This window comes from Leucoraja erinacea, chromosome 26 (genome assembly GCF_028641065.1).
Source record: "Leucoraja erinacea ecotype New England chromosome 26, Leri_hhj_1, whole genome shotgun sequence".
Taxonomy (NCBI): domain Eukaryota; kingdom Metazoa; phylum Chordata; class Chondrichthyes; order Rajiformes; family Rajidae; genus Leucoraja; species Leucoraja erinaceus.
In genome coordinates, this window is record NC_073402.1 from 9,325,891 (window position 1) to 9,341,462 (window position 15,572).

Sequence of the window (15,572 nt, forward strand, 5' to 3'; positions counted from 1 at the left end):
ATCCCCTGACTCCGCTATCTTTAAGAGGCCTCTCTATCTAGCTCTCTCTTGACAGTATCCAGAGAATCGGCCTCTGAGGCAGGGAATTCCACACTCACCACTCTTTGTGTGAAAAAGTGTTTCCTCATCTCCGTTCTAAATGGCTTACTCCTTATTCTTAAACTGTGGCCCCTTGTTCTGGACTCCCCCAACACCGGGAACGTGTTTCCTGCCTCTAGCGTGTCCCAGCTGGTCGGGCAGCACCCGAGGAGAGAGAATAGACCGGCCAGAGGGGACAGAGTCACGCAGACGTCGCAATTGTGGCAACGGGTAAAACAGGCAAAGGGCAAACATACGAAGTGCTGGAGGATCTCAGCGGGTCAGGCAGCATCTGTGGAGGGAATGGAAAGACGACGTTTCAAGTCGGGGCCTTTCTTCAGACTGAAATCAGACAGAAAAAAATGAAACTGAAACGTCGCCTGGCCCGCTACGTTCTTGCAGCACTGTGTTTTGGACAACATGCCGGCAGCTGCAGTTCCTCGGGTAGACAAAGTGCTGGAGTAAACTCAGCGGGTCAGGCAGCATCTCCGGAGAAAAAGATTGGGTGACGTTTCGGGCCGGGACCCTTCTTCAGACTGAAGGTAAGGGTGGGGGCGATGTTCTCCACAGATGCTGCCTGACCCGCTGAGTTACTCCAGCACTCTGTGAAACGACCCACCTGATCACATGTTCTCCACAGATGCTGCCTGACCCGCTGAGTTACTCCAGCACTTTGTGTATTTCTTTGGCATAAACCATCATCTGCAGATCTTTATTTCTGCAGTTAATTGTGTCTCAGTTTCTCTCTTTTACAGTTCTGCCTTGCTCGTAGACTTGAAACCTCAATAATTCTTACAAGCTGCCTGGCCTGCTGCTAGTTCCAACTCAGCACTTTCTGTTTTTTTAAACATACTCACCTGAAAATAGGTAACATCCAAGAGTTTAACGGAGAGAGAGGGAGGGGGAAGGCTTGTGAATTCGTGAACAGCTTATGTCAGCCCAAGTCTAAGCATGAGTTGTGATAGGGGCAGTGCAGCGTAGGTTCACGAGATTGATCCCTGGGATGGCGGGACTGTCATATGAGGACAGATTGAAAAGACTAGGCTTGTATTCACTGGAGTTTAGACGGATGAGGGGATATCTTATAGAAACATACAAAAACTATAAAAGGACCGGACAAGCTAGATGCAGGAAAAATGTTCCCAATGTTGGGCGAGTCCAGAACCAGGGGCCACAGTCTTAGAATAAAGGGGAGGCCATTTAAGACTGAGGTGAGAAAAAACTTTTTCACCCAGAAAGTTGTGAATTTGTGGAATTCCCTGCCACAGAGGGCAGTGGAGGCCAAATCACTGGATGGATTTAAGAGAGAGTTAGATAGAGCTCTAGGGGCTAGTGGAATCAAGGGATGTGGGGAGAAGGCAGGCACGGGTTATTGATTGGGGACGATCAGCCATGATCACAATGAATGGCGGTGCTGGCTCGAATGGCGGTGCTGGCTCGAATGGCCTCCTCCTGCACTTATTTTCTATGTTTCTATGTTTCTAAGTTGCAGCGGTCACGTTGTGCGTGCAGGCTCAGAGTTCCACTACACACCCTTTCTCCACCCGGGTGTGAGCCGCGCCGGGATGGTCACTGCCTTCTCGGGGGCTGTTCGGGACAGGCAATAAATGGTGGTCTTGACAGACCCCCCCCCCCCCCCCCCCCCCCCTCCTTCTTCCCCTTGATTAAATACCCCCCCCCCCCCCCCCCCTTGTTCAAATACTCAGACTAAAATCTGCCCGGAGGTGTGGATATTTGGAGAAGGTGCAGATGAGGTTATGAGAATGTGACCTGAATCAGAGGGTATTAGCTAGAAGTAGAGACTGGACAAATGTGGATCGTTTTTCTCTGGAGCGTCGGAGGCTGAGGGGAGACGATAGATGTATTTACAATAATGAGGGACATAGATAGATGGTGTAGATAGTCAGGGTGGAGATGTCAAAGACTAGAGGGCATTATTATAAGGTGAGAGGGGCAACGTTTAAAGAAGATTGCGGGACAAGTTTTTTCTTTTCACACAGAGGGTGGTGGGTGCCCGGAACGCGCTGCCAGGGGTGGTGGTGGAGGCAGATATGATAATAGTGTTGAAGAGGCATTTAGATAGGCACATGGGTATGCGGGGAATGGGTCATGTGCAGGCAGCGAGGATTAGTTGAGTTAGCATCATGTTCTATTTACTAACTTCACCCCATCAACTTCGTGGAGAGCGGGGCCGACCCGTCCCAGCCGGCATGCTCCCCCCCTCTGGCGCTCGGAGCCGTGCCAGCTGCGCTGCCGAGCGGCCGTCACATCTGGGCGGCGAGGGGGCGGGTCGCTGGCGAGAGCCGGGTTGTGTGGGGCGGAGATGGCAGCAGCCGCGCGTCTGGACGGAGGCGGGAGGTAGCGGATCCACGGCGCCTGATCCACAGCTCCCTGCACTCTCTACAAACTCGGCGGCATGTCCCGTTAAACTCTCTCCCCGACCCCAGCACTCCACGGCACACTCCGCAGCCCCCTCCCTACCCCCCTCCCCTCTCTCTTCCCCATCCCTCTCACACAGGCTCCGTCCGGCGCTGTGTGTCCCGCCGCTTCCCCTCTCCCCGGGCTGGGAGACATGCCCCGGAACCACGCGGATAACGGCGGCATGCCGGACGAGAAACGGGTGGAGTTCGTGGGACTGACAGCGGTGGAGAGCAGTCTCCCCCAGAGCCGGGAAGGGTCGCTGGGCAGCCCCGCCGAGCGCCTCCACGGTAGCCGGCTCCGGTTAGCGGGGACACCCGGGGACGGCGAGAGGCTGGGACTGGCAGCGGCGCCCGGGGATGGGGCACACAGTGCCCGCTTCGGGCTGCTCGGCAGACCACTGCCCCTCAAACACGGCAACAAGCGGAATGCCCGCTACAGGAAGCTGCAGAATTGTCTGTACAATGTGTTGGAGAGACCCCGCGGATGGGCGTTCATTTATCACGCCTTTATGTAAGTACTCGGGGCACTGAGACAAATACATCACACTGTCTATGGAACATATTTCCAATTGATTGCAATCTTGTTTGCTATACTTTGGGAAGTGGGTTTTCATTCCATGTATGTTGCAAACTGTGCTGGTATTGTGTAAAGTTGAAGTGTTTATACGAGTGCAGCGTGACGAGATGTTTACAAGAGTAAGGACACTTGTATTATTCGATGTACAGTATAACGTGTGTAAACCGTGCCGGCGTTGCAAAAAAAAATGTTTACCCCTCTTGCTGTTATTTCGCCCAGTGCATCTAAATGATCACAAATGTGAATTACAGATTGTGTAGGAAGGAACTGCAGGTGCTGGTTTACACCGAAGATAGACACACGTTGCTGGAGTAACTCAGCGGGACGGGCAGCATCTCTGGAGAGAAGGAATGGGTGACGTTTCGGGTGGAGACCCTTCTTCGGACTAAGAGTCGGGGGAGAGGGGAGACACAGAGATAAGGAAATCTAAGGTGTGAAAACGAGCCATCAAATGGGATGTAGTTCAAGGAACTTATTGCCATAGAGGGAGTGCAGAGACGGTTCACCAGACTGATTCCTGGGATGTCAGGACTGTCTTATGAAGAAAGACTGGATAGACTTGGTTTATACTCTCTAAAATTTAGGAGATTGAGAGGGGATCTTATATAAACTTACAAACGTCTTAAGGGGTTGGACAGGCTAGATGCAGGAAGATTGTTCCCGATGTTGGGGAAGTCCAGGACAAGGGGTCACAGCTTAAGGATAAGGGGGAAATCCTTTAAAACCGAGATGAGGAGAACCTTTTTCACACAGAGAGTGGTGAATCTCTGGAACTCTCTGCCACAGAGGGTAGTTGAGGCCAATTCATTGGCTATATTTAAGAGGGAGTTAGATGTGGCCCTTGTGGCCAAGGGGATCAGAGGGTATGGAGAGAAGGCAGGTACGGGATACTGAGTTGGATGATCAGCCATGATCATATTGAATGGCGGTGCAGGCTCGAAGGGCCGAATGGCCTACTCCTGCACCTAATTTCTATGTTTCTATGAAAATGTAGAATAGATCGAGAAGGTTAACGATCAAATGTAATCAGAGGACGGTCAGACTGGTGAGAGAACGAGGGAGGGGGAGGGTTGGAGAGAGAGGGAAAGCAAGGGTTTGTTTGTTTAGATGATTATTGAAGCATTTTAAGTGCGCTTGTAAAGAGTGACATTGTAGGTCGCGGTGGCAACGCCGTCGAGGGCGGCAGCCTGTGCGGCGTGGAGTACCGGGGCTTGTTGTAAACTTGTCCATGTTCACCGGCAACGAGAGGGACTTCACTCGGGACACGTCGCCGACTGAAGCCTTCCGCATCACACGAGTTTCAAACTCGGAAGTTTAATGAGCAACTTTTTTCGCGAGTTGCCTGTGTTTATAAGTAAAGGTCCCAAGACATTAAGAAGAGCGTTTCAAGTATTTCACACATTCACGTGTGATAATTCAGACGCTTGAATCCCCTCGTTGTAACTGTGCGGGGCGATAAATCCAGCATCTCACTGTTCTGTTTGCAAGCTGGACGATGTAATTTATGTCACATTAGTGCTCAGCTGTTGGGAACTACTCCAGTGTCCCGACCGCTGAGTTCAACAGGCTCAGGGACGCCGTCATATCCCCAGCGCTATCTCCTCTACCCGTGTGTGATGGTAGCGAGGTGAAGCGTCGGCCAAAACATCGTATTGACACGCGGAGTTTGGCCGTCAAGGTAGTGCCAGGGCCGGGCATGCCCAGGTGTAAATGGAGGAAGTGTCCACGGGCTTTGTGAATTCGCGCACAGACCGGTCTCCATTGATGGTCAAGAAGGAACTGCAGATGCTGGAGAATCGTAGGTAGACAAAATAGCTGGAGAAACTCAGCGGGTGGAGCGAAGGCAACGTTTCAGGCCGAAACCCTTCTTCAGACTTTCTCCAGCCGAGTTTCTTCAGCAATTTTGTCTACCTCCGGTCTCCATTGAGACAGGCAGCGGTTGTGCGGCGTTCGTTGACTTGGTACAGAACCGGGCAGAGTCCCCACGACCTGGTTCATTGCACCCCCGTGCGCTCACTACCCCGTTTCAGGGTCGGCATTTCACCAATGCGCCGGCACCGGGCATTTCACCAATGCGCCGGCACCGGGCATTCCGAACCAGACACCAAACACAAAGGGGCATCGGAGACTGGTCCCGACCCGAAGCTTCACCCCTCCTTTTCCTCCACAGATGCTGCTTGACTCGCTGGGTTATTCCAGCACTTTGTATCTACAAACGGACACAACGGGAGTGCAGAGACGGTTCACCAGACTGATTCCTGGGATGTCAGGACTGTCTTATGAAGAAAAACTGGATAGACTTGGTGTATACTCTCTAGAATTTAGGAGATTGAGAGGGGATCTTATAGAAACTTACAAAATTCTTGAGGGGTTGGACAGGCTAGATGCAGGAAGATTGTTCCCGATGTTAGGGAAGTCCAGGACAAGGGGTCACAGCTTAAGGATAAAGGGGAAATCCTTTAAAACCGAGATGAGAAGAACTTTTTTCACACAGAGAGTGGTGAATCTCTGGAACTCTCTGCCACAGAGGGTAGTTGAGGCCAGTTCATTGGCTATATTTAAGAGGGAGTTAGATGTGGCCCTTGTGGCTAAGGGGATCAGGGGGTATGGAGAGAAGGCAGGTACGGGATACCGAGTTGGATGATCAGCCATGATCATATTGAATGGCGGTGCAGGCTCGAAGGGCCGAATGGCCTACTCCTGCACCTAATTTCTATGTTTCTATGTTTCTAAGTGCTGGAGAAACTCAGCAAATCAGGCAGCATCTCTGGAGAACATGGATATGTGACGTTTTGGGTGGAAACCCTTCAGACTGATTTATTGGGGGTGGGGGGAAGCTGGGAGAGGAATGACAAAGCATAGCGTGGGGTGGGGGGGGGTTGATAGGCAGATGGCTGCCACAAAGGCGACATAGATGCTACCTGACCTGCTGAGTTACTCCAGTACGTCGTGTCATTTTGTGCACTAACCAGCATCTGTAGTTTCGTGTTTCAAGAAGTGTCAAAAAAAGTTGCCGGAGGAACTCAGGGGGCCGGCCAGCACCTGTGGAGGCCGGAGCGGCGATCGTGCGGCTCGACCAGAAACGTTATGCCTCCACGGATACTCCCCGACCCGCTGAGTTCCTCCACCAGTCTTTTATCCATTACAGCCAGTGAATGCTCTCTGAATGTAGATGAGACTGGATCTCTCGCTGCCCCGTTCTAGTGGCCTGGTGATCTCTGAGCTTCACCTGCCGCCCTCTGGGACCAGTTCACTGGCTTGGTGCTGTGGCACCGACCAGAGTAAAGCAGAGGGGAAGTTGGAAATGGGTATCATTTACAGTTTAGTTTAGTTGAGTTAATAGTCACCTTGTTCCGAAGCTTTTGTTGCGTGCTAACCAGTCCGCGGGACTGTGCTCACTCTATACTCATGACTGTGCAGCCGGTCATAGTGCAACTCCATCATCAAGTTCGCTGAGGACACCACTGTTGTGAGACGTATCACTGATGGAGATGAGTCAGAGTATAGAAGTGAGATCGACCGATTGACCAAACGGTGCCAGCATAATAACCTGGCCCTCAACACCAGCAAAACCAATGAACTGATTGTGGACTTTGGTAGGGGTAGGATGGGGACCCACAGTCCCGTATATATCAACATATACAAGCAGTGAGATGGTGGAGAGGGTCAAGAGCTTCAAATTCCTGGGCGTGCACATCTCTGAAGATCTCTCCTGGTCCAAGAACACTGATGCAATTATAAAGAAAGCTCATCATCGTCTCTACTTCCTGAGAAGATTATGGAGAGTTGGTATGTCAAGGAGGAATCTTTCGAACTTCTACAGGTGCACAGTAGAGAGCATACTGACCAGTTGCATAGTGGCTTGGTTCGGCAACTTGAGCGCCCAGGAGCTGAAAAGGCTGCAAAAAGTTGTAGACACTGCCCAGTCCATCATCGGCTCTGACCTCCCTACCATCGAGGTGATCTATCGCAGTCGCTGCCTCAAAAAGCTGCCAGCATCATCAAGGACCCACAACATCCTGGCCACACACTCATCTCCCCACTGCCTTCAGGTAGAAGGTACAGGAGCCTGAAATCTGCAACATCCAGGTTCAGGAATAACTACTTCCCCACAGCCATCAGGCTATTAAACTCAACTCAAACAAAACTCTGAACATTAATAGCCTATTGCACTTTATCTTTATCTGCTTATTTATATATGTGTGTGTGTGTGTGTATATATATATATGAATATATATATATATATATATATTCAATAGTTTATGGTCACACTGATCTGTTCTGTATTTATTTATGCCTACTATATTCAGTTGTGCTGAAGCAAAGCAAGAATTTCATTGTCCCATCTGGGACACATGACAATAAACTCTCTTGAATCTTGAGCCAAACACAGTGTACAGATACATGAACAATAAAGGGAATAACGTGGTTGGTCTTCACCACCTGAACACGGATGGTCTTCAGGGGTTATGGATGCTGGGGCAGGAGGGGATTATCAGGCATGACCTCTGGCCTGAAGGGCAGGATTATCTCCAGCTGACTCTCAATCATTTAACCTGCCCCATACCCGCTCTCCCACCCAGTCACCCCCCAGTCCCCGTTCCATCCTCGCCGCAAGACCCACCCGTGATTCTCAGCCATGTCCAGATTCTGAGCTCCCCACTCCACCCTCCCCCTGGTTTATCAACGGCCTTTGGGCAGTTGTCAAGTTGTAGAGGACAGAATGAGCCAGGAATCTTTCAAAGACACGGGGGTGGGGCGGAGGGCTGTATTCACCGTGAAGCCAGTACCCAGGCTGGGCGAGGGAGCAGTGGTGTGTGTGTGTGTGTGTGTGGTTGTGTGACTGGGTGGTGGAGTTGCAGGCACGGGAGGTTATTAATGGGGAGTTAGGGTGTGGGGATAATTGCTGATATGGGACAGTTTGGCGGGAGGAGTAGGGGATGTGGTGAGTTGATGATGTGAGGGAAGTGGGATTGAGACGTGGGTTATGTGGGAGTGAAGGGTGGGGAGATACAGTCAGAGGGCAGTGAATCTGTGGAATTCATTGCCACAGATGGATGTAGAGGCCAAGTCAATGGATATTTTTAAGGAGGGGATTGATAGATTCTTGATTAGTACTGGACTCATTGGGAGAAAGCAGGAGAATGGGGCTGAGAGGGAGAGATGGATCAACCATGATTGAATGGCGGAGTAGACTTGATGGGCCGAATAGCCTAATCGTGCACCCATAATTGATGAACATATGAATCTATGAGATACAGTGAGAGGGGAATGGGAGTGGGGTGGGTTACTGGTGGGGCTGTGTCGGTGGGCGGGCACAACCCAAGACCTTTTCTGGAACAGATGAGAAGAGGTGAGGTTGTTCTGATGGCGAGGTTCGGGGACGAGGATGGATGTGTGGGGAGTGTTGAATGGGAAGAGGCGGGTGGCAGAGCGTGTCTGAGTTTGGGGAAAGGAGTGTGGGGATAGGGATTAGGAGCTGCTGAGTGTGGACCTACCAGACCTCAGGAGTATAGTTACACGTTCAGTGATGGGGGGGGGGGGGGGGGGGGGGGGGGGGGGGGGGGGGGGGGTTGGAGTCATGGTAAGAATGCCCCCCAACCCCCGTCTCATGCCCACGGCTGCTCAGGCTTAGAGCCACCGGGGTTGCTGACTGTCTCCACGACTTGCTACTCTTTATAGGATTAGAGAAAATGTATAATACTGGGGATAACATGTGGCCCATTCTGCTCGTACTGTTTGAGAATGGACATGGAGGGGGCATGGATCTTGTGCAGACAGAGTGGATTAGTTTGGCATCGTGGTAGGTACGGACATTGTGGGCCGAAGGGCCTGCACCTGTTCTATCCTGTTCTAAACAACTCATCAGCTCTCAAACCTCCCCCCTCCCAGCGCTGGAACTGTGGGCCCGCAGCTCACGGCTCAGGGCGACCATATCCCAGCTGTGGCGAAGAGGTAGCTAGCTGTCAGCCCCAGGGTGGGACCGAGGACCAGACCTCGCCACACTCCCACTCCCAAACGGGCTTTGCTTCATCCATCCGCTCATCTTCCAACAGACTCATTGCATCTTTGCTCCCTGCGTTGTGACCCTCTGTTGAGGGGAATAGACGCACAAGAGAAACAGTCCCATTCATCTCCAGGCAGACATCTCAGCTCGTCACACATTTCTCAGTTTAGTTTCCGTGGTAGCGAGGTACAGTGAAAAGTTTTTTTGTTGCATGTTATCCAGTCAATAGAAAGACTATACATGATTACAATCGAGCTGTCCACAGTGTGCAAACACCTGATAAATGGAATGTAGTGCAAGGTAAATTCCAGTAAAGGTTTCAACCATCCCCACTACTCTACTTCAGCGCCTTTCATCACTGCCCACAACTCGGCCAGTAGTTTTTCCGATGTATCCCGGCTGGGGAGCTGGGAGCTGCTCCGTTAGATCTCGGCATGGTTGCTGATACAAATATTGGTCCAGAGTGAAGTCGTGAATTGAAGTTTGGTGTGGAGCCGGATGTGGAAGTGGACACACAAGAGACTGCAGATGCCAGAATCTGCAACAACATACAAACTGCCTGGGGAAGAACTGAGCGGGCCGAGCAGCATCTGTGAAGGTAAAGTGATGATCGACGTTTGGGGTCGAGACCAAGCATCAAGACCACCTCTCTGCCTTCACAGATGCTGCTCGACTCGCTGAGTTCCCCAAGCAGTTTGTGTTTGGCTGCAGGAGATGGCAGGTGTGTCAATGGACATGGATGAAGCAGGCGTTTGGGAACCCCTGTGCATGGCTCCCAGTGGGCAAGGAGAAGGGCAACAAGACCGGTCTTTTGCAGGGACTCGGCTGTTGGTTTGGGTTGGAGGTTTGGGACCCTGGTGGTGTGGGGCTGTATTGACCCTGGGTCTGAGTTGATGGTCTTCTGCTGCCTTCTGGGGAGTTTTGTCACTGGGAGAGGGTAGTGTTGGGAACACTAAGCTGTGGGTATGGGTGGGGGTGGTTGCAGGTGCCTGTGAAGGGTGGTGGCTGGTCCCTGGCACTATATATTGGGCAGGTTCTCGGGGAGCTGCCCTGTGTACAGCAGCCTCCCACCCAGTCTAACTCTGTTCCAGCTCCAATTGTTACGTGGTCTTGCAGCACGGAAACAGGCCCTTCAGCCCAACGTGTCTATGTTGACCATGTGCCTATGCTGGACCTAATCGATCCAGTCCCATTTGCCTGCTCCTTCCTAACCTTTCATATCCACGTACCTGTACAAATGTTGTAATTATACCCTCCTCCACCACTTCTTGTGGCAGTTGGTTCCGTGTATGCATCACCCTCTGTGTGGGGAAAAAAAAGTAAATATTTCCCCTCTTGCCTCAAACACATCTCCTCTAGTTTTAGACTCCCCTACCACGGGGACAAGACTGTGGCTACTTGCATTATCTCTGCCTCTCATCATTTTTATAAGGCTTTTCAATGAGGAAGTCACAGCCATTGTCACTGTCCACACCTTGCCTTCGCAGTCTCCCGAGCAAGCGGAGAGCACTCGCATCGCCTCGCCACCAGATAGCCATCTTCCATGACCCTCACTCCTCCCGCTCACCTTTCCTGCAGCCATCTCTTGTCACCCCAGCCTATCTCTCACCATCTGCACCCTTTTGCCTTTCTCATTTCTCACCTCTCACCTTGGTTATTATCTCCACCCTTCTCACCTCCACCCAACTACTCTGCCAACTCCCCCCTCCCCCTTGCCCAACCTGTATTCACCTATCACTATTCTGTCCCACCCCTTCCCTCTCCTCTCTTTTCCAGCTTTCTCCCCCCCACTACAATCAGTGCGAAGGGGACCGAGCCACAATGTTGCCTGTCCATGTCCTCCACAAGCTGAGTTCCTCCAGCACATTGAGTTTTGCTCAAGGTTCCAGCATCAGCAGTTTCTTGTGTCTCTATCTTTTCATCAGAACTGGAAACTTACAGAACAACAACATAGTTTTGAAACACAAATGTCCCAGATTCACAGTTCATGGATTCCAGCAGAATCAGAATCAGCAGAATTAGTACAATTGGAATCAGCAGAATGAGAAGCAGCAAAATGGGAATCAGCAAAATCTTAATCAGTAGAATCGGAATCAGCTGAATTGGTATAATCAGAATCAGCAGAAACAATCAGCAATCGGAATCAGCTGAATTAGTATAATCAGAATCAGCAGAATCGGAATCTGCAGATTGGGAATCAGCAGAATCAGAATCAGCTGAATTAGTATAATCAGAATCAGAAGAATCGGAATCAGCAGAATCGAATCAGAATCAGCAGATTGGGAATCAGAGTCAGAATCAGAATCAAGAGTCTGAATTTATTTGTATTGGACCCCTATATCCCTAGAACCAAACGAAATGCCGTTTCTCAGACACACAAAGACCCAGGAATACATTTTACATAACACATCCATCACATAATGGAAGGCCAAAAAAACTTATCAGCAGAATTCACCCCCCCCCCCGAATCAGAGTCAAAGTCAAAGCCCCCGGCTGGCGAGATTATCCCGCAGCCATTAAAGCTACTGGTGGTTACCTCTCAGATTGCTCTACTGCTTTACTCTCTTGCCCAGGTTTCCCCATTCTCTCTCTTTCTTTTTAACTTTCATTTTCTTTGTTTGTTCCCTCTTTACATTTTGTTCTTGTCCTCTGATTTCCACCCCTGAACATACTGGGTTGCTTCTGCCAGGATAGCTGAGATGTCGGTTCAGGAACAGGGGAGTGAAGCGCTCCCTGCCTCCTCCCTGTTGCAGGCAACACTGTGAGGTGTTCTGCATTCCACTGCAGGCACAATTTGGGGCCGAGCTATGAATTGATTCCACCCATCCTGAGGGAAGTCTGAGGAATCTGGGAGGAGATGGAATATGAAGCAATGGGAACCGGGATGGATAAACAAGGAACTGCAGATGTTGGAATCTGGAGTAAAAAGTGCTGGAGGAACACAATGAGTTGGGCAGAGAGAGAATGGACAGGCAACCCTTCAGACCAGAATCAGAAATGGTTTATGGACAATATCCTATGCCTACACCAGGAGCAGGAAGATCCCAAACTAGACTCATTTCCCACAGAACACTTCAATGTTATTGCGTAAAACTCACTGCTGGAGGAACTCAGCAGGTCAGGCAGCACCGTGGAGGTAAATGAACAGATGACATTTCAGGTAGAACATCTTTCTTTGGATTGCTGCCTGGCCCTCAGCGTGCCTCCAGCAGTTGGTTTTGTGCTCCAGACTCCAGCATCTGCAGCTCATTGTGGCTCCATTTAACGTTATTACCCCTGCCATTCATTCAGCCCTGTTCACTGTGCGCTGTGTTTAACCAGCAGGGCACTATTCGCTGTGGGCAGCTCAGATAGTCATTGACCTGTGAACGGCACCACAGGAGAACCAGCAAAATGATATTAAAATTATAATTGAGATGGCAACTCTGTTAATTTACAACCACGCGCCCCTTTGGGTTTACAGGTCACGCTGAGTTAGTTAACATGGATTTACCGGCAGCTGGTGATTACACCTTGTTCAGAAAACCGCTTATTTATTACAATGTTAATTTATCTGCTTCACCTTTGGAGGCCATGCCCATCACAGCTTGAACCCAAAGCTCTGGTAAATCTAGCTACATCTCCGACCAGTTCCCCGGGGTGAAAATGTCAAAGACTAAAGCACACAGCATAAAGGTGAAGGGAGCAAAGTACAAAGAAGATGTGCGGAGCAGAGCTTTTTACAGAGAGGGTACCTGGTGGGTACCTGGAACGCACTGCCAGGGGTGGTGGTGGAGGCAGTTGCGACAATAGTGAGTAAGAGGCTTTCAGATAGGCACATGGATATGCTGGGATTAGTTTACCTTTAAGGGCAAAACAGTGGTACAGCAGGTAGAGCTGCCACCTCACAGCACCAGATACCGGGGCTTCATCCTGGCCTCTGCTGTCTATGTGGAGTTTGCATGTACTCCCCGTGACTGCATGGGCTTCCTCCCACATCCCAAAGATACATGGGTTTGTAAGTTAATTAACCTCTGCAAATTAATTTGCCCCTAATGTGTAGGGAGTGGATGAGAAACTCGGTATAACATAGAACTAGTGTGAATGGTCAGCGTGGACTCGGTGGGCCAAAGGGCATAATTCCATGCTGTATCTCTAAACTTTGGGCAGTGGGCAGGTGCTATAGACCTGCACGGGGAGGTAGACGCTCCTGCCCTCATGAGTCCCGGGCAGATGGGGCTCGTCAACCCTGGGAAGGCAGTCCATCTAGGAGAGGGAAAACTCTGATTTAAAACCTCCAGTGCCTTGTAGCCATATCCAGTCATGGAAAAGGCTCCAGGAGTAAACCTCAAGAAAATCCGGAGTCGGAGCCCCTAAGGCAGTTCGTCGTTGTCTACAACCTCGTTCTGGCAGCTCCTGCGATGGCGCTGGTGCCAAACTGTAACGACCCTGCAGTTCCTTTGGATCGATCAGCGACGTGGAGAGGGGGAACAGCCTGTCCTCCATGTGACATCGCCCAGGCTTGCATCCGACCGGGATGCATCACCCATGGTCAGTCATGACCGAGGGGGTCTACTATCTCTAAACTAAACTGACCCAAGCTTGGCATCATGTTCGGTACAGATATTGTGGGCTGAAAGGCCCGTTCCTGTACTGTTCTGTGTTCCATGTTTATCCCAACTCCACCTCTTCAAAAGTTGCTCAGGGCTTGGGGATTTGACCAAATGTTGGGCAGCCTCCGACAACGGCTGCCGGGAGAGTGCTCATGTACTATCTTTCTGCTAACTGGATAGCACACAACAAAAGCTTTCCACTGTACCTCAGTACACGTGACAATCATAAACAAAACTAAACAGGGAAGGACAATGTGCAAAAGTTGCTGAATAAACGTTCCTTGGTTGGGATGCACTGATTCAGCTGTTTTTAAAACAAACAAAAAACTGCACTGTGTTACCAGGTATAAATAAGCACCAGGGAATAACTAATTTACCTTAAAGTAAAAATAATGTGCGGGGTGCATGGGTGACTTTGTGTTTTAATTTTGAAAGTGGAAATTTGAATCATAAATAAAGACTCAGCAGGATATGCTGTGAAGAGAGGGCGGAAATACTAGTTCCCGTGCAATTTAGTAAGAACAGTTCTTGTGTGAGTCATTGACTCAAGATGGTAACCACTTTCCCCTCCATGAATGCTGCCCAACCTTCTGAATATGTACAAAGTTTCCTGGTTTTATTTCAGTCTTGCAGTTTCTGCGGTATTTTAGTTTTGCCACCTGAACCATTACCACATCCTAAAGGTGTGCAGGTTGGTGGGATAACTACCCGGTAAATTGTCCGTCATGTGTAGGGAGTGGTAGAATTTGGGGTGGAGTTGGTGGGAATTTATGGGGGGGGGGGGGGGGGAATAAAATGGGATTAGTGTGGGATTTGTTAGAGAACAGTGTGGACATGATGGGCCGAAGGACCTATTCTCTCACAGCCATTGCTTTACTCTTCCACAAAACCCACAAATGAATGGATCTGATGAAGATTCAGATGGCGTGAAGTTAGCAAGGCATTGGGTGACAGGAAGAAGGGAGGGAGAAGGGATGTCTATAACAGCAAACACTCACGTTGAGGAAATGATTCCATGAGAGGCTGAAGATGATTTCTTACTTCAGTGGATCTAAGGGATACTTTACGAAATTTGCATCAGTGTAGAGACATAAGATGTTTGAATATCATTTGCTTAACACATACTTCTCCTTACTTGGGGTGTTTGAAGGGACTGTATGACCAAGAAACTAATTGGTACATCAGGGTTTAAACTTGGCACCATTGATCACCATTACCTATTGCGGGACTTGTGCCTGTGAAGTGCAGGAGCTGGAAGTTGTTAGGTTGCCAAAAGAGGGAGAATGACTGTAAACAGGGCTGTAAATCTGCGCAGGCGGTGAGACGGTAATCTCTGAACACCCTCTCCGTATTAGTAATGCCATTGGCTCTGCGATTGCGTTCCCAACAAAACTAATGGCTAATTAATGCATAAATGCTTTCTGGATAGTTTCAGTAAAGTTTCTGTGGTGTACAGTGGTTACAAACTGTTCCAGTACAATGTTTGGCAGAACCTCTCAGACAGGCCTTGGTACAACTGGTGCTCACAAGGAAATATTTGAGATACTTTGCTGAATTTGGGTCAGTGTTGATGAAGGATCTTTTGTCATAATTGTGTATCATTTATACTTCTCCTTTCTGGGGATGTTTGAAGGGAAATGTACGACCAAAAGACTAATTGGTGCATCAGAATTTAATAAAGGCTTGCAAATAATAATAATAATAATAACTTTATTTATAAAGCGCTTTTAGACAACATCAGTTACCACAAAGTGCTGTACATGGGAAGTCAACAAAAAGTTATTACAAACTACTAAAACCATTAAGACGACAGGACTATAAAAACAGTAAAAATTAAAAGACATTAAAAGCACTAAAACAGGAACAATGTCTCAGCCAGTGTCGAAAGCCAGTGAATA

General features: G+C 49.6%; 1 protein-coding gene across 1 annotated transcript in view; it reads left to right on the top strand.

Moving 5' to 3' along the window:
- The first annotated feature begins 2,467 nt into the window (after nt 1-2,467).
- Nucleotides 2,468-15,572, top strand: part of LOC129709642 (potassium voltage-gated channel subfamily KQT member 4-like) — a 221,444-nt gene continuing 208,339 nt past the window's right edge. Inside the window, exon 1 of the mRNA XM_055656124.1 lies at nt 2,468-3,009. Within this exon, the coding sequence (XP_055512099.1) occupies nt 2,651-3,009 (359 nt within the window). The 5' untranslated portion in view covers nt 2,468-2,650. The remainder of the gene's footprint in view (nt 3,010-15,572) is intronic.